The sequence below is a fragment of the Pongo abelii genome, chromosome 2 (assembly GCF_028885655.2).
Source record: "Pongo abelii isolate AG06213 chromosome 2, NHGRI_mPonAbe1-v2.0_pri, whole genome shotgun sequence".
NCBI classification, from domain to species: domain Eukaryota; kingdom Metazoa; phylum Chordata; class Mammalia; order Primates; family Hominidae; genus Pongo; species Pongo abelii.
The window spans coordinates 201,256,733-201,282,959 of NC_085928.1; the positions used below are offsets into that span (position 1 = coordinate 201,256,733).

General features: G+C 35.8%; 1 protein-coding gene across 2 annotated transcripts in view; it reads left to right on the forward strand.

The window, feature by feature from the left end:
• Positions 1 to 23,013, forward strand: part of OSTN (osteocrin) — a 72,139-nt gene extending 49,126 nt beyond the window's left edge. Inside the window, 1 exon segment of one of the 2 annotated variants that reach the window (NM_001134078.1) lies at positions 20,260 to 23,013. In NM_001134078.1, coding sequence (NP_001127550.1) covers positions 20,260 to 20,278 — 19 coding nt within the window. In that variant the 3' untranslated portion in view covers positions 20,279 to 23,013. 2 annotated transcript variants of the gene reach the window in all.
• The last annotated feature ends 3,214 nt before the right edge of the window (positions 23,014 to 26,227 follow it).

The window sequence follows — 26,227 nt, forward strand, 5'->3', positions numbered from 1 at the left end:
ATGAATATAGATTTTTTTAAAAAGAAACACGATTTTTACTCACCCCATAAATACAAATTAAATTTTTTCTTGTTTATTTTGTTTTGAGACGCGGTCTCGCTATATTGCTCAATCTGATCGGAACTCCTGGACTCAAGGGGTATTCCCTCCTCAGTCTCCCAAGTAGCTGGTCGTACAGATACGAGCCACTGCGCCTTGCAAAAATTAATTTCAACGTATTAAAAACTGAAATGTAAAAGGCAAAACTACAAAAATATTTTATGACATAGGAAAATATCTTCATAATATTAGGGTAGAGGTGATTTATTACATGAGATGCAAAAATATTGATGTTTTAAAACCACATCAAGGATTTTGAAAAAAATCACAATAAAGAAGATGAATCACAGATGGGAGAAGATATTTGAAATTTATAACTCTCAAAGTCTAATATTCAGAGTATTCAAAGCCTTCCTACAGATAAATGTTTAAAAGAAAAAAAACAACAGAAAAACAGGCAGCAGATTCAAACAGGCACTTTCAAAAGAAGAAATCCAAGTGGCCAATAAACAAATGAAAAGCTGAGCAACATCATTAGTATTCAGGGAAAGTAAATTAAAACCACAGTGAGATATGATTACCAAAGCATTAGGCTGGCAAAATTAAAAATCCCACAATACAAGGGTTAGCATAAATTTGAAATAATAGGAACTATCATACACTGCTCTTGAGTTCGTAAATTTGTACAATAACTTTGGAAAATAATATGACACTATGTAATAAAATTAAGTATAAGCATAGCTGTCAATTATACTACTGGGAATATACTGTAGAGGAATCCTTACATGAACACCAAAGGCAGGTACAGCTGAACAGTACATAACAACAACAAATAGAGGAAATACCTCAAATTTCCATGTACAGTAGGATGGATAAACAAATGGTTGTGTATTCATACAATGAAATATTATACAGCAGTAAAATAAAGGAACTACAGCTCCACGTGTCAGCTTGGAGAAATCTCAAAACACATAATATTTGCTGAAAGAGGTGGAGAAAAATTCATATATAATTTTTGTCCCAGCTTGATGGAGCTATGATTGACAATATAAATTGTATATATTTAGGGTGTACAGCATGTTTTGATATATGTACACATTGTGAAATGATACCACACTCACATATCTATCACCTGACAGCTACCGTTTTTTGTTTTTTGTTTTGGTGAGAACACTTGAGATCTGCTTTTAGCAAATTTCAAGTATACATTATTATTAACATCATTAATAACATAATAATTAATATTAACATTATTTACATGTTAATATCAACATTATTAACTATAGTCACAATGCTGTACATTGTTTTTCGTACTCAATTCCTTTTAAGTAAAATTCTGGAACTGTCAAGAAAACAACAGATTTTTGAAGAATACATATAGATTCTAAGATTATGAAGAAAATCAAGGGAATTATTAGACCAAAATTTAGTCTATAGATTACTCTGGGACTGAGCCATGAGACAGCTGCAGTTTGGGAGAAGGAATACCAGAATTTCTAAAGTAGTGGTAATGCCTTATTTCCTATGCTGGGGGCTGGGAATAGGGCTGTTCATTTTTACTCTCTTTAAATGGAGCATAGACAAATGTATAGGTTCTGTATGTGTGAAGTGATTCTCAACAAAAAGTTTAAAAACATTTTTCCACCTGCTGTTTTTTAGAATGTAAAATACCTTTAGAAATGGAGTTATCCAAGATTATAAATGTTAAAGAAAATCCTGTTTCACATAGGAAGTTTAGATTTTCGTGTGAAAATTAAAGTTTCATTTAAAATAAACAATCTAATCATTGTCATTACATTAGTTTGATAAATATTCTATATCCTTAAACTACTTTACTTACAAAATATTTCAGAATGGAAAACGTGGGTTGTTTTAAATGCATATATCATATAAGCCATGTCATACCATTATTTTGTCACAAGAGGGACTAGATAGTCAAAAAGTACAGCTTTACCTTTTGGTTTTAAGATTATATTTTCTATCTAACGTTAAGTTTTTCATACACTACATTCATGCCAGTAATGCATTTTAGAATGTAGCACCATTATATATATATTATAAATATAATATAAATAAATTTATATTTCATATATTATATATATATTTCATATCAACAAAAATATTAAAATAACTACTAGCTTGCTGTTTCACCTCTGATGGATATAGATTGTATAGAAAGTATTTAACCAGGCTATTATGGTTTCTGATTATGTGCTTTATGAAAATTATTTTTATTTTGTATTAGTACTAAAAATTTTAAAATGAATTGATTTATATATATATGTTTTATTTATTTTTATTTGATTTCCAGATATCTGTAAGCATTTGCAACCAATCCCCAATTTGATAAGATGAGTCAAAGTAATTATGAATCTGTTGCTAGGGTAAAACCATGAGTTACTATTTTATCCACTTGACCAGTAGTTTTCACTTAAACTCTGCTCTGAGGAGCCTACGGTGTTTCTGGAAGGTCTGTCAGGGGCCACTATATATTGTGTAGGAGGGATACTTTTTTACTGGGACAATTCTTTACTTAACTTTTCAGATATTGCTCTCTTTTATAAAGCTTTTATCTATAGAAATAACTACAAATTGAAAACAACTGGACTAGACTGGTAGGAAAAATTAGTATCAGTTGAAATGTATGAAATGTTTTTACATGTGTTACCTGAGTAGTATCCCCAATGCAGAGGACAACACATAACACATGGTTAAGTCCGTGTAATACATGGTAATGCACGAAACAATCAAATATCACTTAACAAATAAGTTTGTTAAGTGAATAAACAGCTCCAGAAGATGGGCATAGCAATTATTATCTGAATTTTATTAAAAAGGAAAGAGTAGCTTAGAATAAAAGACTTGCAGAGGGTCATACTATCAGTAAATAAATCAAGTAGAACCCAAATCCTCCATCTCCTGGTTTCTAATACATTTTGGATCAAATCTGGGGGAAAGGAGGTGAGGAGAGAATGGGGAAAAAGGAAAGAAAGGAAGTAAAACAGAATTTATTTTGCTTTCCACTATACCGCAGCTGCCTGTTATTTGATTGAGCAGGGAAAGATCAACTGTAGTAAAGCAAAAAAAAAAACACATTTTCACTTATTTACCTTCATTTTTGAGAAAATAAATTTTGGTAGGAGAGACCAAAGAATGTTCTGTTTTAATTATACTTATCTCAAAAAGAGTAAAAGGGGCCGGGCACGGTGGCTCACACCTGTAATCCCAGGACTTTGGGAGGCCGAGGCAGTTGGATCGCCTGAGGTCAGGAGTTCAAGACCAGCCTGGCCAACATAGTGAAACCCTGTCTCTACTAAACGAACAAAAAATCAGCTGGGCATGGTGGTGGGCGCCTGTAATCCCAGCTACTCGGGAGGCTGAGGCAGGAGAATTGCTTGAACCTGGGAGGCAGAGGTTGCCGTGAACCGAGATTGCGCCATTGCCCTCCAGCCTAGGCGATAAGAGTGAAACTCTGTCTCAAAAAAAAAAAGAGTAAACATATTATTTTTTCCTGACAACATCTATTTCTAAAGGGAGTTTGGGGAATCAGTGCAGGTATCACGTGACTGCTTTCCCCAGCTGCTATTTCCTTCCCTTTCTTGCGAGTCCTTCAAACATCTGGGAGGGTTGGTTTTTCACTTCCTCTCATTCACGTTGCTGGCAGAATTCAGTTCCTTACAGTGGCAGGACCAAGATCCCCATTTGCTTTCAAGAACTAGTAGGCCGGGTGTGGTGGCTCACGCCAGTAATCCCAGAACTTTGGAAGGCCAAGGTGGGTGGATTGCCTGAGGTCAGGAGTTTGAGACCAGCCTGGCCAACATGATGAAACCCTGTCTCTGCTAAAAATACAAAAATTACCCAGGCATGGTGGCACCACCTGTAATCCCAGCTACTCAAGAGGCTGAGGCAGGAGAATTGCTTGAGCCCAGGAGGTGAAGGTTGCAGAAGCCAAGATGGTGCCACTGCACTCCAGCCTGGGTGACAGAGCGAGACCCTGTCTCAAAAAAAAAAAAAAAAAAGAAAGAAAGAAAAGAAGAAGGGGAAGGGAAAGGTAAAGGGGAAGGGGAAGAGGAAGAGGAAGATGAAAAGGAAGAAGAAAAGGAAGACGAAGAAGAAGGAGAAGGAGGAGGAGAAGAAGGAGAAGAACTAGAGGCAACAGCATTCCTTGATTCATTATCTAAGCCTTGACTCATGGCTCCATTCAAAGCCAGCCATGGCGGTTAAATCCTTCTCAGATTGCTGTTCTCTGACTCACTCTTAGTCACTGATTAGGAACTTTTATAGACTGGTGACTAGATTGGCCCAACCAGATAACCCAGGATAATCTTTTCATCTCTAGGTCCTTAACCTTAATCCTATCTGCAAAATGCATTTGCTATATAAAGTGACACATTTATAATTGCTGGAGATTATGAAGTGGACATCTCTGGAAAATCATTATTCTGACTACCACAAGGAAAATAACTGTGTAATTAAGAATTTATATATTTCCTTTATGTGGATAAAGATAATTTAAAATGTAAAGGAGATAGTTTTCTTTCAATAGTCGTTATTTATAATTATACCAAAGACATAGAGCATGACTGATAGGCATGGTTTCTTATGACTCTAAACCATAAAATTTATATTAATTTTACAAATAACTTGTTTCCTATTTGGTTATCAAGTTGAAAAATATGTAGTTAATCTTTCATCAAGAAATGTAGAAGTGCAAACAATAGAACACCACTTAAGAGGATATGTTTTTCAGGAATCTGAAGAAGGGAGGCAAGGGTGTAGCTAGAGTAAGGATAAGGATTAAATACTTTTTTCCTAGTTTTTTTCTCACCGAATTGATCAAATTTTTATCTAGCAGAAAAAAAAGATCACACATATAGTCAATACAGATAATAAGAGCCAACCTAGAAAGGAATATGGATGTAAATCAGCAGAAAAGAAGGTTGAACAAGTTGAAATATGTAATATGGCCCTATTTCTGTAATATCGTTTGAGTATAAACACCGTATCAGGTTCCATGTCTATTTTTATTAGCCTTTTAATACAATAGCACCAAGCACACTGGCACATAGAAGGTATTAAGTAAATATCAGTTGTCCTTAAATACATTATTTTAATTAGGACTAATCAATGTTTATAGATTTTTTCAAAGTACAAGGTACAACAATAAAAATCTCTCATGTTCTCCATACTTTCCCAGACTTTTTTTCCCCCTGAGTCAGAGTCTCACGCTGTCGCCCAGGTTTGAGGGCAGTGGTGCAATCTCCGCTCACTGCAAACTCAGCCTCCCAGGTTCAAGTGATTCTCATGCCTCGGACTCCCGAGTAGCTCGGATTACAGGAGCACGCCACCATGCCCTGCTAATTTTTGTATTTTTAGTAGAGATGGGGTTTCACCATGTTGGCCAGGCTGATCTCAAACTCGTGACCTCAAGTGATCTGCCCACCTCAGCCTCCCAAAGTGCTGGGATTACAGGCGTGGGCCACCGCGCCGGGCCTCCAAGACCTTTAATAAGTTATTTACTTCATAGTAATATCAGGAGCACTGATATGACTGTGTAGTTAAGGAAAAAAAACGACATAATTATTTTCGTCTACTATTTACGTTAAATCATCATCAATCTGAGAGTAGTCAGTTATAGGTTTTTGAGGGAAAAGGCTATTTCTGACTCATTTCTTCCACCCAAAACAGCCACAAAAAGAACCTTCTACATATCAGGTACACAGTAAATTATAATAGAAAAAACAATTAGATCATAATAAGAAAAGCCTCGAGGGCATTGAGGTTTTCATTCATGTTTAGTGTTTAAATTAGTATAAAGTAATTATTGGTAAATAAGTATAGTTTAATAATATAATACTAGTAATTAGAAAAGAACTAAAGAAGCTATTGAAAATGTTCTGAAGCAAATATTTTCTTGACTGTTTAAACTGCTGAAAATTAAGTTGTCTTGTTAGATACTAAGTCCTACATCACTGAGATTTTCAAGCAATGAAGTATATCATTATTAGTCAAAAAATTGAAGCAGGCCAGGCATGGTGGCTCATACCTTTAATCCCAGCAGTTCAGGATGCCAAGATGAAGGATCCCTTGTGCCCAGGAGTTTGAAATGAGCCTGGGCAAGATGGCAAGACTCCCATTTCTACAAAGAATTCAAAAAAATTAATCAGACATGGTGGTACACACTTATAGTCCCAGCTACTTGGGAGGCTGAAGTGGGAGGATCACTTGAGCCCTGGAGGTTGAGGCTGCAGTAAGCCATGATCACACCATCGTACTCAAGCAGAAATCCTTACATTTGGTGGGAGAATAACCTCTTAAGTTTATCTCTCATTACAAAAGTGTTTGTCTGCTAGCCATGTTCTGTTGCTTGGTCTGGGAATTTATTACACTTAAAATTTGTATATGTCTAATATTTTTATAATATGCCTTCCTTTCTGCCCTCTTTTCTGCATGTGTATTTTGTCAACAATAAGCCTAACACTTTTATAAGCCAGTTACCTTTTCTGTGAGCTAAATCACTGATTTACATAGGCTTCTTAGACTCTCCCTGCTGTCTCTTTCTTCATAAAGATTCACACTTCTCTTAACTCCAAGGCCAGTGAAAGTTATACAGTCAAAGTTCTGGATCCTCTCTTGTTAGGATTTTGGCTTGATAGAACTAAGTGATGATAATATTAACAAATCAAATTGAAAAGTTTCTAAAATGCATCTTATTTTTAAAGGGGTAATTTTTAGAAAATATAAGCTGGAAGTTATATTAGACCTTTGGTAGTACTGTGTGGATTTTTTATACTTCATTTTAATAATGAAGAGGTTTAATTTATTTCAAACAGTATTTAACAAAGAGAATATAAGCAAATGTCGACCATCACACACAAAGCTTCTCTGGGTGGAGTCTAAGGGAAGACATGACAGTCATATTTACCTCTACATTCAGTCTTAGCATCATACTCTTTCCTCTCCCACCATCATCCTTCTTTAGATGAGCCATTCTGAAGCAAAGTTTGTGAAAAACTACTTATCCAGTTTAATATTCACAAAATAACAGAAAAATAAAATTTGAAGGGGGACAGGATTTTCTCAAACTAAAGCACTTAGTTGGCAGATTAGTATGCTAATAAGACTTGGCTTTTGGTCTGGTCTATTTGAATTTGGATAGGTTAACTTCTCTAAGCCTCAGTTTCCTCATATGTAAAATGGAGCTAATAATATCTAATAATATCTACTCCCACAGATGTTGAAAATATGAGATAGTGTCTGGCACATAGTGAGTACTGGTGAGTGGGAACTATCATGTTTATTCCAACTCCCAAAGAAAGCCCCCAGAGCTACATAAAATAAACAACAAAAATAATGATCAATAACTTGCACTGTAGTTTAAAAATGTCCTCCTTGGTTTGTTTCAGGAAAGTAGTAGATCATCCAAAAAGACGATTTGTTATCCCCATGGATCGGATTGGTAGAAACCGGCTTTCAAATTCCAGAGGCTAATTGATTCCAAATGTGAGTACAATTTGAATAAGTAACAGTATATGCAGGCATTTGATTAACATTTCACAATGGACTAATCAATCCATTCTTGCTTATAAATCCCCCTTTTGATTTCCTAGCTTATCAGTTCACTTTTTCAATCATTTATGTATTCAATGAGTATAGCATATTAATGCTAAATAACTTAAATGATGTTTAAAAAGCCAAAGAATGTCCTAGTCCTGCTTCACTCTCCAAAATTAATGATTTAGTTGTTTTCAGACTTCTATGTAATTAACCATTGAATATTAATATGCACAAAAGGGTTAAAGTTCTAGTCAATATATTAGATCACCTTCATAAATATATAACAATCCTTGTGTTATGAAGAAGACACATTCAAGTGATACACATCATTTTGTTGTCAATAAGTACGTTATTAGAATTATGATAATGTGGAGCATAGGAGAGAAAATGCACAGCAGAAAGAGCATTAGCCACGGAATCAAAACACTTTATCCAAATCCTGATTCTTTCATCCATTCATTATCTTGTTTCTGTTAAGATAGTTTATTTTTCTACAGCTTGTACATTTAAATAATAATGTAGTGGTATTCTGAAGATTAAATTAGATGTTTGTAGTGGGCCTGCAATATATTGGATACACAATACATGCAAGTGATAGTTTACATTACAGTTCTGAAAACTTACTCTGTTCCAGGCCTTATACTTGGCACTTTATGTGCATTGCTTCACTTACTCATTTTATTTCATAAAGCAGTACTATCACTATCTCCACTATCTTGAGAATTATTGATGTGTAAGGGTTAAATGTGCCAGCTAAAGAGATCAGGCTTTATGGGTTCACATCCCAGGTCATCTATCAATATTTGTTAGCTATGGGAACTTATTTAAATTCTCAAACACTCCTTCATTAAATTAGAATAATAATTTCTACCATATAGCATTGTCCTGAGGATTAAATAAATACATATTAAGCACTTATAATAGTACCTGAGATGTTAATTTCTTAATAAGTATTAGTTAATATTATCATTATACAAATAAATGGAAAGCTTATAAATATTAACTTACAGTGCCACATAGAGTATAAGTGGTACACATAGAATTAAAATCCAGAAAGGTTACATCCTGAGTGGATATGTTAAACACAGCATTCAATCATACATATCCTTTAAACACTAAATAAATGTTTTTTGAATGTGAAATCTTAGCAATATGTTTTCTTCCAATAGGACTTATAGAAGGTGCATGCCCGCTCCCTAACAAATAAGACAAACTGGAACTGCTTTAACAATCTGAGGCTAGAGAAGAGGGAATTTTGCCTTCTGCTTCTCTCGAGATAATCCTTAGACCAATAATTTAGAGGCCCCAAAAGTATCACATTAGCCCTGATCTTGTCTTAATTTAAATCACCCCATTCTTTCCCTCCTCCTCATGCTGTAACACCACAATAAATAGTCAGTATTTTATCTCAACTCTCTCGTTCTCAAAATCACTCAGTTAAAATAAATTTCATTATCATGGAGTTGTTTAATGAACCTCTGCAGCTAATGAATGTCTATAGATACAAGAGAACTTACTGAATACTGCTAAGAACACTGCCTTTTAATCAGCATCATCTTCAAAACAGGTTGAACATTATTTCTTCGTATCTAGAGATATACCAAGTATGGTCACTCTTCAAGGTTGTTAAAAATTGCCACATTATATTTGAGTAGAAACTAGCTAATTGCGATTTAAAAACCAAGTAACTCTTTGAGTCCTCCAGTTTCTTGATGTTCTGAGAACATTATGACAGTGAGATAAAATTAATTAAGTTTGATTGGTTTCCACATATACCTTTACCACCCTTGATTATCACCCATTTCAATATTTTTTAGTTCAACCACAACAAGTTATGTTACACAAATTATACAGGGAACTCATTTTCATATGATTTTTTTGTTTGTTTTTTTGAGACAGAGTCTCACTCTTTCATCAGGCTGAAGTGCAGTGGCGTGATCTCAGCTCACTGCAACCTCCGCCTCCCGGGTTCAAGCGATTCTCCTGCCTCAGCCTCCTGAGTATCTGGGACTACAGGCACGCGCCACCATGCCCAGCTACTTTTTTAAAAATATATTTTTAGTAGATACGGGGTTTCACCATGTTGGCCAGGAAGGTCTCGATCTCCTGACCTTGTGATTCACCTGCCTCGGACTCCCAAAGTGCTGGGATTACAGGCGTGAGCCACTGGGCTCGGCCTTGAATTTTTATATGAAGACTGAGACCACAGAAATTTCAGCAATTACTAAACTATGAAGACAGTTGAATTAATACAGTGCTTCCTGAATCACTGTTGGGTGAAATCCAAATTTGTATGTTGTGTCCTTCTCTTAGCAAACTTTGTTAAGCATCTTGATAATCACTGTTCTTATATTAAAATCGCAAGGTGAGAATATCACAAAAGAATCGATTTAGAAAGGAATTTATCAATATTTGCTCTTTCCCGTTCATCAGTCATTGTGGGTTCACCTGTTCAACCATTTTGTTTCTATTTATTTTCCATCACTGTCACCAAGATTTCTCTCAGACATTTGTTTACTTCCTCATGTGAAATTTCATGTTATGTAGTTTACGAATAACAAAAGACATGAGATGATAATATATTTCTAATTTCCAATCTAATTTTCAAAGTTACTTTTGATATTAACAATATTCCTTTGAATTAAACAGGGGGTGTACTAAGCGTATCATTAACAGCAGCTTAAAAGTCATTAAATACTGTTCACACAGTATTACAGCTGAGAGGTTCAAAAACATAAAGTTTCATTTAATCCAACCCCATTTTTTAAAGCAATTCAGGAAAATGGAGCTGCAAGAGGAAATTGTCCCAAATTTTATAGACTCTTGGGCAGAGCAAAATCTGGGGTCCAGGTCTTTGGACTTACAGGCCAACATTCTCTTCATGACCCAAAAGGTCTTCTTGGTGCTAAGTTTTCATTGTTGAGTGCCAAATTCATTGGTTATACATTTCTAAGACGAACAGAAATGGTATCTCGCACTTTACAAAAATCTTTGTTTCACTTCTGTGCAGGTTGATGGATTTACTTTTGGAGCAGGTTTATTTGTGGGTTTTCATCTTCTGGGTTTCACTTTAACACTTCATATTAAAAGTAAAACTGCTATCTAATTATGGAAGTTTTGCTTCATTTGAGGTCAAGTCTAGAACAGCTGCTCTATGATGCCTAGTATAGGGGCCAAATGCCCCCTGAGGTTTTGCTAACAGTCACTGACATGAGGCAGATTGATACATACGAGAAAAGTCACACAAATTTATTTAACATTTATATATGGGAGCCTTAAGGATGAAGACCTTAACTTTCCAGGGGGTATAGATGCTTATATAACATCTTAAGGTTACAGAAAGAATGCAGACTCAGAGCATGACCACAACCAGGTTTTATTAATAGTTTCAAGACAGGTGATGGGAGAGAGAATGGAAGAGGCTTGGCTAGCAAAGGTGGATTTGTTATGTAGATGAAACTCATTGGCAGCAGCCCTCAGAGAATTTAGATGGTGAATGTTTATTTTCAGTACTTTAAAGGTATCAAACTCTCAGTTAATCTTTCCTAGATCTGGACAAGGGAAGGGGCTGGCTGCATTAATGCAAATTCTCTACAGATCTACAGATGCAAATTTCCCCCACAAAAGACACATTTTCAGGATCACTTCAGAATATGTTAAAGAAATATATTTTGGAGTAAAATATTTTTTATTTACTTCAATCCCCACTTTGAAACTTAAAAAGCATTTCACATATTAACAGCCAAACTAACAGCTTTGGAGAGATTTGGATTAGAGGTTGTTAGATAGAAATAGACAAAAGATGGAAAGACAAATTGGGATAAATAGAAAAAAGTAAATTTAAATATATTATCTCATGTCTTGTTTAGTCAGTCTCTTAGTCCTGAGAATAGATCAGTTCACTTAAATAGCTGTGTCCCATTCTAGAAGGTGGCATTGGAGGTGGACTAGGCCTCTATATGTGATGCAGGTAAACAGATCTTTAATAAGTATTTCTAAGGAAATAAAAAAAAAAAACAAGGGTTAAAAAGAGGTTAAAAACTGTCTAGAGCAGTCTATAGACTAGTTTTTCTAGAGTCTCTGAAGCATCTTCAGAATGCAATGGCAATATGACAGATTATTCTGAATTGTGTTACAAAATAGGGGTTCAAGTGAACTTTCTGAGAAGTCCACATCAGCAGGCGTGAGGGTTGTTTACATATAAGTGGCTGTTATTTCTCTCAAAGTTTAAGTTGTCTAACTTCAGTCTGCAGGGCTTTATGAAAAGCACAGTTTTAATTTCTAGAAATTTCAGGTCAGAAAAAAACGGAAGAAAAAATTAAAAACCTTAGTTTGGAGACTTGTAGCCAAGAAAGAATTAAAGATTCAGTCCAAACTATAGGCAAATAATAAAAACTCAAAAACAATGAATAAGGCTAGAATCTAACAACAGGTGTCTGTATAGTTTTCTTTTGAAAGATAATTTTTCTCTCTCCATTTCCCATTTCTACCAAAGACAAGTCATAGTCCTTATTTATTTGCAAAATAAGTTTTAGTCATATTATATATTATACTTGGTCTGATTATTTGCATAAAGTACAGCAAAAATGTGATTGGCCATATAAGATCTTTTTAAATTGGCTTACTGAGACTTTCCTTGTAAGGAATCTCAGATTAGACTTTTAAAAGCTTCTTGAGGTTAAGCAAATCAAAGATTTATTTGTGCTTGTACATACCTGTATGAATTTGGGTGAATTTCTCTCTTCTCAGGGTCCTAAAATAACTTGAGATTCCTGGGCCTGTCAGAAAGTGACTTTCTTTACTTCAGCAGTCCCCAGGCTTTTCGGCACCGGGGACTGGTTTCCTGGAAGACAATTTTTCCAAGGACCAGGAGGCAGGGGAGGAAATGGTTTTGGGATGAAGCTGTTCCACCTCAGATCATCAAGCATTAGTTAGACTCTCATAAGGAACACACAACCTAGATCCCTTGCATAAACAGTTCACAATAGGATTCGTGCTCTTATGAGAATCTAATGCCACTGTGGACCTGACAGAAGGTGGGGCTCAGGCGGTAATGCTCACTTGCCACTGCTCACCTCCTGCTGTGTGGCCCAGTTCCTAACAGGCCACAGACATGTGCTGGTCTGCAACCTGGAGGATGGGAATGCTGCTTTACCGCAAGTCAGGAACTTTGTAAAGAAATCACATAGGCAAGGTATCAGGCAAGTCTTTCCAAGAGGCTTTTTATCGGCTCTATAAAGTCAAACTCAATTCCTCAAAGTAGTCTGGACATTTCTAAAAATATACCACTCCACTCAAATCCTTGATGAAATAACCAGTGTCTGCAATTGTGTACTGTTAAAAAACAAAACATATTCTTGCTGAACTTATACAAAACATTATATTCCTAGAAACTAAAAATGCTCACAAATAGTTACTAAATTCTGAAGAAGGCAGGTAGAAAGAAATATGCTTCAAATTTGTTCACAAAAGTATGCTTTATCCAATCTTTTGTAAGATATAAATAGCCCTAAAAAAGTGTTTTAACTCTGAAAAAAAAATCAGCAATGTTCAAACAAAAAAAGTCATTAAAATGATTTCAGTTTTCTATGACTTTTGGCAATTTCATTAACTCTTGCTCTGCTTGATGTTGGGTTAGCAGTTGTCATGAATGCATCAGCTTTTTAATTAGAGTCCTAAAAATTTTGTGATTTTTACCTAATCAAATTGTATAATCTCCAAAGTTATTAGAAACCTGTAATTAAGAGTACTTATAAAAGTACTTTCCATGAATTTCCAGAAAGAAGCAAATTTTGGATTATAGCTGATTATAAATCACCTTTTAAGAAGAGTCAGAGTAAAATAATAATTGTCTGTGTATGACAAAAGTCTTAGACTGGCATGGTTAAAGAAAATTGACAAGAAAAATCAGTTATTTCTATAGCATGCAACAATTTAACATAATAATTATAATTAAATACTACTGATAACACATGCTAAAACATATCAGAATTTTAGGAATCTCATACAATTTTAGAACACATCTTAATAACACATTTATATAAATATAATGCAAAGTAAAACACATTTCAGACTTGACAATGCTTCCTGTATAATTTGAACATGGCAAATAAGCTGTATATGTTTTTCTTGGACTTTCACGGGCTCTAATATTCAAAAAGATAGTTTGAGGTAAAAAAGACTGAATTTAGCATTTGAATTTTGATTTTGGAAAGTTTATCAAATGTCAAAAGTTTAAAATACTTGATATCACAAAATAAGATCACAGGTCTCTGTAAAATAAGACATTCATTTAGCCAAAATAATAATTCAGAAATTTCAAAAAGCATAGAGAAGAGACTCAGTTTCTTAAACAATCATAAGGTCTAATAAAGACAGCATGAGGCAAACTGAAACTGTCTCTCCCCCTCTTTCCTCCTTTTTTTTTTTCGCAGCTTACTCAAACAGCAAATAAAATTTTTTACTACCTCTTATTAATATTATAAGATTATTCAAAAGAGAAAACCAAATTTTACCTTTGTATTCATGTATTATTAATGCTAAAGCTAATTTTAATAAAAGTTTATAAACAAATCCATACAATTTCAATCAGTTTTATAACCTCTTACAATTTTTAAAATTTCTTCAATTTAAAACAATCTTTGAAACCTCTAAACTAGACAAAATTACTTTCACTTTAACAAAAACCAAGGCTGGGTGTGGTGGCTCAAGCCTGTAATCCTAGCACTTTTGGAGGCCAAGGCAAGAGGACCACTTTGAGCCCAGAAATTTGAAACCAGCCTTGGCAACAAAGGGGCACCCCATCTGTACAAAAAAATTTTTTTTAATTAGTGAAGCACTGTGGCACAAGCCTGTAGTCCCAGCTACTTGGGAGGCTGAGTTGGAAGGATCTCTTTATCCCGAGATGTCAAGGCTGCAATGAGCCATGATCACACCATCACACCACTGCACTCCAGCCTGGGTGACAGAGCAAGACCCTCTCTCAAAAAAAAAAAAAAAAAAAAAAAAAAAAAGACCATAGACCCACAAATCACACAAATTTACATGCCCTTTTATAATCCATCTTACCAAAAACATACTCTGCTTCCTTACACACTTTGCATATTTTTTCTCTTATATCTACTAGTTTTGACTACATATAGTTATTATAGTGTTAATAATTAGTAACTTTTATTTTAGTAAAAAACCTAGGAAGTAGGTAATTTTAATTACATATCAGATGCAGAGCCCGGGACAAAAGACAATGCCTGGAAAATCTAATTTCTCTCAGCATCTCCCAGCAGGGGATGCGTAACTGGGATAGGAGAGAATCTAATCTCCCAGCAGGAGAGGCATAACTGGGATAGGAGAGATGGACCAGGTGTTATCTCCCAGCCTCATCATGGGCATCTGTCTAGACCTGTGAATCGAAAGACTGAAACCAAGATACACAGACTCGGAAACAAATTAATCAAGTATCAAAAATATCAAGCAACAGTTTTTTGGCCGTAAACCTGCCTGATCAATAGACTCAGACAAAAATGTCTACATTAAAATTCTGAAGATATTTCAATATTATTTTACCAATAATTTTAAAACTATCTTTATTTCTCAAAGATTGCTAAAATCACATGAACTTGAAAAGCGTTTGGTCTTAATTTATGAGTACTCATTTATTTTGAAATTAATGTGGTACCATGTGTAGACAATATTAAACATGTATAGCTATAAATACACGTATACATAGACATGTATGTATAGAGAGACACAAGGTATAGCATACACATCTGCACACGAAGACTTTGTTGTTTTGATTTTAGGATTTTAGCCATAAGACAGGTAAAACTCACTAGTTTAAAAAGACAGATTGAAACTACGCCTTTGTAAATGGAAAAATTTAAGGCTTATCTGGAGTATCCCTTCTGAGTTTTAGAGAAAACAGGTAGCAAATTTCTATCTCAAACCACAGAGAGAATTTGATTTTTCAAGAAGCTTGGGTATGTCAAAGGAAGATTAAAAATGAATGCCAAGATTCCTTAGGAATTAACCATAAGACTGCATAAAGAGAGCAATCTCATTTAGATAGGCAGCTTTTAATTTAGTCTGTGTTTTTCAAGTGGACCACTGAGGTCAGGACAGAACTCATTAAGGAACAAGGCTAACAAAGTATTTTTAGTTTATAGGGCCTAATAATTTAAATATGAAAAAAGTGGATGCAGTTAAAAGGCAAAGCATTTAGATGTTTAAAAATCAAGGGTTTCTGAGAGTTGAACAATGAGAACACATGGACACAGGGAGGGGAACATCACATACCAGGGCCTGTCAGGGTGTAGGGGGCAAGGGGAGGGATAGCATTAAGAGAAACACCAAATGCATGCGGGGTTTAAAACCTAGATGACGGGTTGATGGGTGCAGCAAATCACCATGGCACATGTATAGCTATGTAACAAGCCTGCACGTTCTGCACATGTATCCCAGGACTTAAAGTATAATTAAAAAAAAAAAAAAAATCAAGGCTTTCACTGAATCCCAGGTCCCCCCAAAAGAGGAAAGCACCATGGAAACCAGGCCACACACTTTGGTCACTTTGCCGCAAATACATTTTTCTAGGTGTTTAAACCGCACCGTTGTTTATCTAATGTGCAAATGAGTAGCCCCCTGTAGTAACAAGCATTTATTGGAAACAACTCTAGTTGGCCATGTCTAACACTGTTACTCTTGCCATTACATACACCAAGGTCAAGTCTCTCATAATACCAAATAATTTCTGGTCAAAAGCCAAAGCGATCAGGTAACACAATACAAATGAGAGCAGAGTTTTAGACCTCAGAGGAGGCTGCCTATGACGCTTAAAACTGCAAGGAAAGAAGGATCCCAGAAAGGAGTAAGAGTACTCCGAGTAACCTTCTTCTGAGTGCCTTAAGGAGTCTGAGCTGTTAGATGTCTTCTCTAGACCTTTTCCTGTGGTACCAAAAATGGCAAAGAGGAAGGAGAAGTAGGGAGAAGTGAAAGTACATGGTAAAACAATCTTTTTTTTTTTTTTTTTTGAGACAGACTCTCGCTTTGTCGCCCAGACTGGAATGCAGTAGCACCGTCTCAGCTCACTGCAACCTCCGCCTCCCAAGTCCCAGAAATTCTTCTGCCTCAGCCTCCCGAGTAGCTAGGATTACAGGCGTGCACCACCACCCCCCACTAATTTTTGTATTTTTAGTAGAGATAGGGTTTCACCGTATTGACCAGGCTGGTCTCGAACTCATGACATCATGATCCACCTGCCTTGGCCTCCCGAAGTGCTGGGATTACAGGCATGAGCCACCGTGACTGGATTTTTTTTTTTTTTAACCAAAATACACTCCCTGGTAAAATTAATAAGCCTTAACCAAGGTTCTGACTTAACCAAGGATGTATGAGGTGTCTCCAAAGAAATAAATGACCACCCCCAAAAAGTCAAAAGTCACACAAATGTGGAACCAATAGGGCCCCCTGACTGGGTATCAAAGTCAGGCCTTGATGCTGAAAGCGTGGACTTTTAACTATTACACCACAAGGCAGGATGGCTTTTATTGTTATTCCCTCAGGCGATCTCTTACAGAGGATTTTAAATGTTTTAGGTCAAATTTTTGCTCCTTAATTCAGTCAAGCGAATTTTGAAGGCTAGCTATGACCCTATTATATATCCTTCTTTTTTTTTTTTTTTTTTCTTGAGACAGAGTCTCGCTCTGTCACCAGGCTGGCGTGCAGTGGTACGATCTCGGCTCACTGCAACCTCCACCTCCCCGGTTCAAGCGATTCTCCTGCCTCAGCCTCCGGGGTAGCTGGGACTACAGGCACACACCACCATGCCCGGCTAACATTTGTATTTTCAGTAGAGACGGGGTTTCACCATGTAGGCCAGGATGGTCTCGATCTCTTGACCTCATGATCCACCACCTCAGCCTCCCAAAGTGCTGGGATTACGGGGGCAAGCCACAGTGCCCAGGCTATGTATCCTTCTTTCAATTTAATCTTCTCATCAATTGTTTGGCGTAAGATACCTCTAAATTTTTTTTAATTTAGGAATTTTAGTCTAACTTAAAGGATCCATCTTCTGGCCACTGACAATTAGGGTTTCCAGTGGTGTACTTATTCCAGTAACAACCCAATCCAAAAGCCTCTTCGTGTAAAGCCCAGAATGTAATTTTAGGGCATAGACAAAAACAATGCCAAAGATTCCCCCACCAAAAATCTCACTCCCAGAAACAGGCTAAGAGAGCAAAAGACTCTTGTTGCCACAGATATTAAGGAACCCACAAATTTGTGAGGGGGGTGCCAGTCACAGTTATGTTAATCTGTGACACCAGGTGTCCCCTCCTGGGATTGGACTTTCCCAGCATTAACCAGGCAACAAGGGCTGAGAAAACAAAAGCTCCTTATGGATGGGACTTCTTATGACAAACCCCCGCCCCCGAGCTTGGGAGATTAGTAACAAAAAAAGTCTTGGGTTCCCAGGCATTTTTAGGATGGCCACCTGATGTGACCCAAAAATCATGCCCTTCAGGTGGTGGAGACTAGGAAAGAATGCTCCCACTTAGTCAGATGTCAAGCTCTCTAGGACATAAAACTGAACAAGAGGGAACTTTATTTGGTATCCCTCTTTATGAACAACACAGAAAGACAAGAGACAAAGGAAAAGACTATTTGTGGGAGGAAGGAGGCCAAACAATATGAATATTCATACCACAAAGTACCAAAAAGTACACCAGAGATACTATACCCCAAGTTAAGTCACATAAATCTTTGTCTCACATTAATCAAAATTGTGCAGAGTAAACAGTGATGTTTACCATTCACCTGACCGGATTACACAGAGAGAGAAATAGAGGCCAGGAGCTTTTCTGTTAAGAAATTCTTACTCTTTTTGCCAGCAGATTAGGTCTTGGGTTCTCATAACTGTGACTTCCAGCGGGGTGAAGTTTTAATCTCCCTGCTTACCGCACCCAACAGAAGGTGCCAAGGGCTAACTTTAACCTTTGTCCCTCTGAAGGGAAGGTTTGCCGAACATCACTGACATGCAGCAAATGTAAGATTAAAAGGAGAAAAGGATACAAATTTATTTAATGTGTATACAGGGGAGCCTTCAGAATGAATACCCAATCTACTAATGGTGTACAAAAAATTGTATATTATCTTGAGGTTACAGAAAGAATGCAGGCTCAGAGCATGGCCAAAACCAGGTTTTAGTGGCAAGAGGGGTTATGGGAGAAAGAGGCTTGGCTAGCAAAGGTAGTCTTGTTGTGTAGATAAAACCCAGCAGCCCTCAGAGAGAATAGATGGCAAATGTTTCTTTTCAGACCTCTAAAAGCATTAGACTCTCAGTTAATCTTCCCTAGATCTAGACAAGAGGAGGGCTGGCTGCATTAATGCAAATCCCCCCAAAAAAACAGCTTTATGGAGCCACTTCAAAATATGGCAAAGAAGTATATTTTGGGTAAAATATTTTGATTTCCATCACTAGTTACCAGATCAAACACTAATTTCTTCTCTGATACGTATTTTTGAAAGGACAATAATTTGATATTCATGCAATGGCTTTCTGAAATCATTAATATATTGCACCAAAGTTTTCAGTTTTTAGTAGGCTTTAGGTCTAAGCAATTCAAATTCAAAGAAGTATTTTGTCTAAATTTTCCTAGCTTCTCTAGATGAAATTAGCAAGTTCTAGGTCTGTGCCATTGAAATCAGAATGTCAACCTGATAAAATTAGAAATGTGACTATTGGCCAGGTGCGGTGGCTCACGCCTGTAATCCAAGCACTTTGGGAGGCCGAGGCGGATGGATCATCTGAGGTCAGGAGTTTGAGACCAGCCTGGCGATCATGGTGAAACCTCGTCTCTACTAAAAATACAAAAATTTAGCCTGGCATGGTGGCATGTGCCTATAATCCCAGCTACTCGGGAGACTGAGACAGGAGAATCGCTTGAACTCGGAAGGTGGAGGTTGCAGTGAGCTGAGGTCACGCACCATTGCACTCCAGCCTGGGCAAACTCCATCTCAAAAAAAAAAAGAAAAAAGAAAAGAAATGTGACCATTAATTGTGCTATCGCTTGCTGGAACATCCATTAAGACTTGTCTTCCAATAATGTGAGACACTTGTTGCTGAATTATACTGAAAATTTTTATTTTAGATTTATATTGACATATATTGACATACCACCATTCAAATAAATTAATATAACTCAAATACAGCAGAAATCTTGTTTAAATGGCAGTATATGGTTGGATTCTTGGTAGAATGTGCAAAATATACAACTTTCAATGTGTTATAATAAACAGAAAGTAGTATTCAGGTTTTCTTTGTCCTTCTGTCACGGCAGTATCCTTTGAACAAAGATTAAAAACTCAAGCAAAATAGAATATAGTTGGTACTTGAAGAAAGAAGTTGTGAAAAAGACTTTTTATAATTTTTATTAAAACTTGAGCATAAGCACCTAGCTTATATTTTAAAATATTCTTTTTAATGCATTTTGAACTGAAATTGTTATTTTGCATTATTATCTTCAAAATAAAAAATTGCCATGTAAATAAAGGCTATAATGAAACAGCATGTAATTAAAGATTTAACTTTTCTCAAGTGAAGTTGATGGACTTCCACCTGATCTACAGAGTTCTCATTAGCTTTAACAATCTCAACTTTCATTTTTGCAGATGCAACTTCCTTGGGTGAAATGTCACAGCAATATGGAAGATGCTTCACTGAAGTTATTCACACTTCTTAATGATTAAACTTTTAAGGAACTGACCTTCTGCAAATCCTTTCCAAAGCTTGAACTTCAGTCCATGACATTACGGCATTGTTACAGCTTCAATTAAATTGTGTAAATCATTTTGATGCAAGTACATTTTAAGATTGTATATTTTAATTATTCAAGAATGGTTAACTTCCCCTTAAACCTTACTTTTAAAAATAATAATTAAATACACAATACAGTGAAATGCCTTCTGTATGAATTTACCATGCACATGTTTGTAGTCAAAGAATAATAACAAAAGACAGATTTTCTTCTGTAAAATTTAGATATAATCTCTCCATTATTGGGGAATAAGGAAAGGCAATGTTGTATATTTTCTGTTGAGTACTTTCACTTCCCTCTGTTCTGTTTTTCCAAGAGCCTGATCGGTAATAATTATGAAATTAGGCTTCTCTTTTCATATTCAAGTTTCAATCATGTTCAGAAAAATAAAACATAGCCCCAATGAGCATATTGACTAGAATTAGGAAAGTGAAGGACACTACTCATTTGTCAAACTTAGATATCCCTTGTCGCCTGAAAACTTTCCATTTTTCTAAATTCTGGTAGTTAGGAGCAGTACTATCTCATTAGGAGGGGAATAAGTTCACACAGAAGTAAAAATGAAAGTAGGAGGGAAGTCAAAGAATTACCACCAGGTAGTAAACCAGGTAGTGTTAGGACCAGGTAAGCACACATCATTTTAGCTCAGTACATTTCAGCATAGTACAATGTGATCTTTTTGATATCTTGGATTCATCTAAGAAACTGTTTACTGTGTTTCATATATTGGCTTATTTGGCTTCAATTGGCTTATTATCCTTAATAAGCCAATTGAAGAGCATAATGATTTTGAGAATGATTTCTTAAAAATCATTCAGATTATTTTTGAATGACTTATTAAAACATAAGTTTTGGTATTGCAGAAAACTCAGTTCTCAGTAATAACTATGATGTTACCATAGCTTGGACACATAGGCCCATTGTGCATTGGATATACTTTGAAAACACACAAAAACACTTTCTATGGAACAGGGATTCATCATAAGTTACTTAGCAGAAGTTTATTAAGCATCTGAAAAACACTTCCTCTGTAAACCCTAAAAATTACTGTCTGATATATGGGAGGAAAAAAGTTTTGGCCAGTAAAGCAAAGGCTTATTTTAGCATAAAAAGAGTGTTGTGAGTTGTGAGAAGGTGTCTTAATTTTAAAGGAAGAGGAGAGAAATGGGCCATTGGTAATCTTAACTAAAAATTAATGGACTTGTATGATCCAAAGAATAAAATAAATTCAAAGAAACATAACAAAAATACATTAGAAAAGCGTTAAACTAAGAAACTGACCTTTAGAAAGGACTAATTTTTCAGTTATCCAATGTGCTTCTTAAAGATAAAGTTTAAAAGAGGCAAAAAGAGGTGAAAGAAATGAACATGTGTACTTAAAATATATATATTGGTTTTGTATGTAACTTCTTAGTTTTTCTGGACATTTTTCAAATTGAAAGTCTTCAAAATTAATTTAGGAAAAATAGTAAATAATTTTTTTTTTATTGTAGTAGGGGGCTGTAGTCAAGAGAAGTGAATTTTGGGAAATCTCACCAATTCTGTTTTTCATAAACTTGTGTTAGAAAGCTAGCAATAGCACATAGGGAAGTATTCTGGAGGACTCATGATTTGAAAGAATTAAAGAAGTTGTGATATCCTTGTCTGCCTTTCCCCAACCTTGTAATGAACTATAGAAATGTTTCCTACTGCTTTGAAGCTCTTTCTTTCCTTGTATTCACATTTGGATATTTGTAAGCTTCTAATCCAACTGGGTTCCGCTTCGTGCTTTGACAAAAGGTATTAAAACCTACTTTAGCCTAAAACTTTCTCATAGTAAATATTGGAAGTTGGATTATGCAAATTGATTTCCTCCATTCTTTATTTTTTAATTCAAAATTAGACTACGACATCCAACTTAATTAAAGTAAGAAGTCACAATATAGTGATTTATGCTATAGTTTCATGTGTAATGTGTTTTCTCCTAATATACACACAATTTCCATGAAGGGAAGAAAATGTTTTCTCCACTTATAACTCTATTTTATTTCACATTTTAATTTTTACCACTACTTCATTCAGCGTAGAAAATAAGTCAGCAATATACTAAATAATGGGGCTATTCTTTTAACATAGCAGTAAATTAAGACAGAATTTTTTTAAGAATATGACAAGTCATCTCACTTATTTATCCAATGCATTAGGTATTACTAATCCAACTATATTTCAACTTCAAGGGGCTTTTTTGTTTTGTTTCAAAATAATGCATTACTTTTTTCTGTTTGCTTCTGTATGAAGCTTTATAGAGCAAATGAATATATGTATATGGAGTTCTGGGTTCTAGTGTCAATTACATAATCAAGTTTCATAAAAGGATATTAGTTCCTGGCTATGTTGTCCTAAAATTTACACATACTAAAAAATGTCTGTCAAGTTGTACCTTTAATCTGTTCATAGCTTTAGGGAATTAAGTTTCTTAAACCAAATTATGAAAAAATAACTTAATGGAATCTTCTAAAGGAAAAAGTATAAAAAGCTTTCTGAATGATATTACCCCTTATGCCTAAAGGCTCAAGATGCTTGAATATGGTTCAACATTTCCAAAGTTAATAAACATGAGATGATGAAAGCAGTTTTAATCTTTATTTATTATAACACATTTGTGTTCATAACTGTTGTAAATACATGAGAACATCTTTGGGCATTACCACGCAACTAATATTTATTTACATACATTTGAGTTATTCCTTAGCAAGCTTAGCATTACAGGCATATTGCTCAACTTGGTCTGTTTTATTGCAGGTTTAAAATTTTTTTAATAGTTCACTTGTTTTGTTTCATTTCTGTTTTGGGGGTTTGGGGTTTTTTATTTGTTGTTTGTTTGAGACATGGTCTTGCTCCAGGCTGGAGTGCAGTGGTGCAATCACAGCTCACTGAAGCCTTCATCTCCCTGGCTCAAGCAATCCTCCCACCTCAGCCTCCCAGGTAGCTGGGACTGCAGACACATGCTACAACTTCTGACTAATCTTTGTATTTTTTGTAGAAATGGGGTTTCACCATGTTGCCCAGGCTGGTCTCAAAACTCCTGGGCTTAAGCCTGATCCCCTCCACCGCCACCTCAGCATTCCAAAGTGGTGCGATTACAGGTGTGAGCCTCTGGGCCTGGCCTTTAATTTTTATTTTTATTCATTTATTTGTTTGTTTGTTTTTTTTTTTGAGACAGAGTTTCACTCTTGTCACCAGACTGGAGTGTAATGGCACGATCTCAGCTCACCGCAACCTCTGCCTCCTGCGTTCAAGTGATTCTCCTGCCTCAGCCTCCTGAGTACCTGGAATTATAGGCATGTGCCACCACACCCAGCTAATTTTGTATTTTTAGCAGAGACAGGGTTTCTCCATGTTGGTCAGGCTGGTCTCGAACTCCTGACCTCAGGTGATCTGTCTTGGCCCCCAAAGTGCTGGGATTACAGGCATGAGCCACCATGCCTGGCCCTTTAATTTTTTTTAATAGTTTAAGCAATATTATTCATTTTATCTTATAAGACAGCTTTATCTTAAGCACCAACAATTTTATGTAGATTAAACTGTATCTTCTCCTCCCCATATTGTAAAAGGTGGTATGTAGATTGATTTGGTCAGCTATCACAGAGTAAGCTAGCCATTAGTATTCTTTCATTGTAAAGTTACTTTGGCAATATATCTGTGCCAGCACAGATTGTAAACAAAATTGAGGTTGAACTTTCAAACTTTAATTGACTAAATTTGTTTAGATGTAAGCAAGGGCAGTTTGATGTATAGATGTGAAACAAAAACTAATCAAGAGAAAGCCAATGAGTTTCTGGGGTTTTTGTTGTTGTTGTCTTTAACCACACTGTGTCTAAACTCTTACAAGCATGCTGAGAGTCTCAAATAGTTGCTCATCTTGTGGAGGAGGCAGACATGAGAATTAAGAAAACAAAAGGCAAATCATTTTTTTAAGAAAGTTTTCTTAACATTCTATCTTTAAGGCATCTAGTACTTTTTCCCCAGAGTTTAATAAATCTGTTTCTGCTTTAGTAACGTATCCATTTGTTGGAGTAGTCTCAATTACCATTGTTCAAATTAATAGAAAAGAGAGGTGGCCAATACAATCATAAAAATGAAAAAGAACAATAATGCATATTTTCCATGTAACTTGAGACAATATAATCTAACTTTCCAAGATGCTTTTCAAAATGTTTTAATAGTTCAACAGCATAGTCACAACAGGACAAAACTTTACATAAGCAATGAATTTATGGAAAGCATACAATAGATACAGCATTTTCAACTCTAGCTCTACAAAACCATTTTGATAGTGACACCATTCAAAAGTGCAACTGATCAGTGATTATTCACAACATAAACCTTAAGCTTATTACAACTGACTTAGTAACAAGAACAAGGTGAAAAAATCATATGCATAATAAATGCCAGTTTCTTTATGATTGAAACAGCTACAATTTTAAGCAGCGGAGTATTGCAGGATCTGGCCAGCAGCCCACGATGCAATGGGGCTCTTTGTTCCCAGGTGGATCAACAGGTTGAGAAATAATAGACACACACAAGACAGGGAAAGCTGGGTCCAGGGGGGTCACTGCCTTCTGGTCCCACAGTGCCAACAATGCACTGGATATACTAGCATTTATTATTAAGTTTAGTGAGCGTGGGGGTAAGGTTAGTGAGGGATTTAGGGTCATTTGATTATGAGGTGAGATGGTCACATGGGGATGAAGTAATTCTTTAACATAACATCTGTATGTAGAAGTACAGTACATTTGTATGTAGAAGTACTGTATACAGAGATAAAAATTCACAATACAGTGTGTGCATCAGTAATTTCTAACAGAGCCTTACAACAGAAACACAATCTTTCCATAACCTATGATTAGCAAGATATTAATCAGCAGTAACAATTGTAACAAAAGCTGGTTACAAACAATCCATGGAAACAGGACGTGAAGCTAGACAACCGATTAGACCAGAAATTCCCAGAAGGGAGTATGCCTTAACCCTAAAGAGTCCTGGAAGAGCCGTGGCAAGATGAGGGTGTTTATAGCCCTATCTTATCCATATGGACAGGCGCCCCCATGTGTCCGTTTATAGGCTCTCCACATTCCATTCCCAGAGCTATGAACATCTGCTTTTCTGGGATAGGAATCTTGGTGATGTGAAACCTCCCTGACTACATGCCCATGCATAGGCTCTCTACATGGGGAAGCACATCATGTGCTGTTGGCTCGTTCTGGCAGTCCAACCCGGCATTGTCTTTACACAATCACATGTGCAATTTTTTATTTACAATAATCAGGAGCATTTCATCTTTCATTCCATAGCAATAGTTTCAGGGTGTCTCCCTACAGCAGAGTGAGTAGATATATATCTTTTCCTGATATTCTTATCTTTTTTTGCATCCAGAGAAAAAGCTTTAAACACAGTATTTCCAAAAGCAAGCCAAAGAAGAAAACAAAATACATTTTTTATTAGAAGTATATTTGATAAAACTTGCTCTTGAATCAATAGTTTATCTGTGCCTGAATGCGAGAGTTAAGTTTTTAAAAGGGACAGTCAATATGGCAGCTACCAGCCTCATGTGGATCTTTAAGTTAATTACAATTAAATAAATTAAAAATTCAGCATCTCCATCATACTAGTCACATTTCAAGTGCTCAATAGCACTTGTAGCCAGTGACTACCATAATGGACAGTACAAACTAGAGAATGTTCCCATCACAGAAAATTCTATTGGACCACACTGTTATAAATTATAATACATGTAATACAGTCTAGAGAATTCAATAGACTGCCCTATGAGATTCATCCCT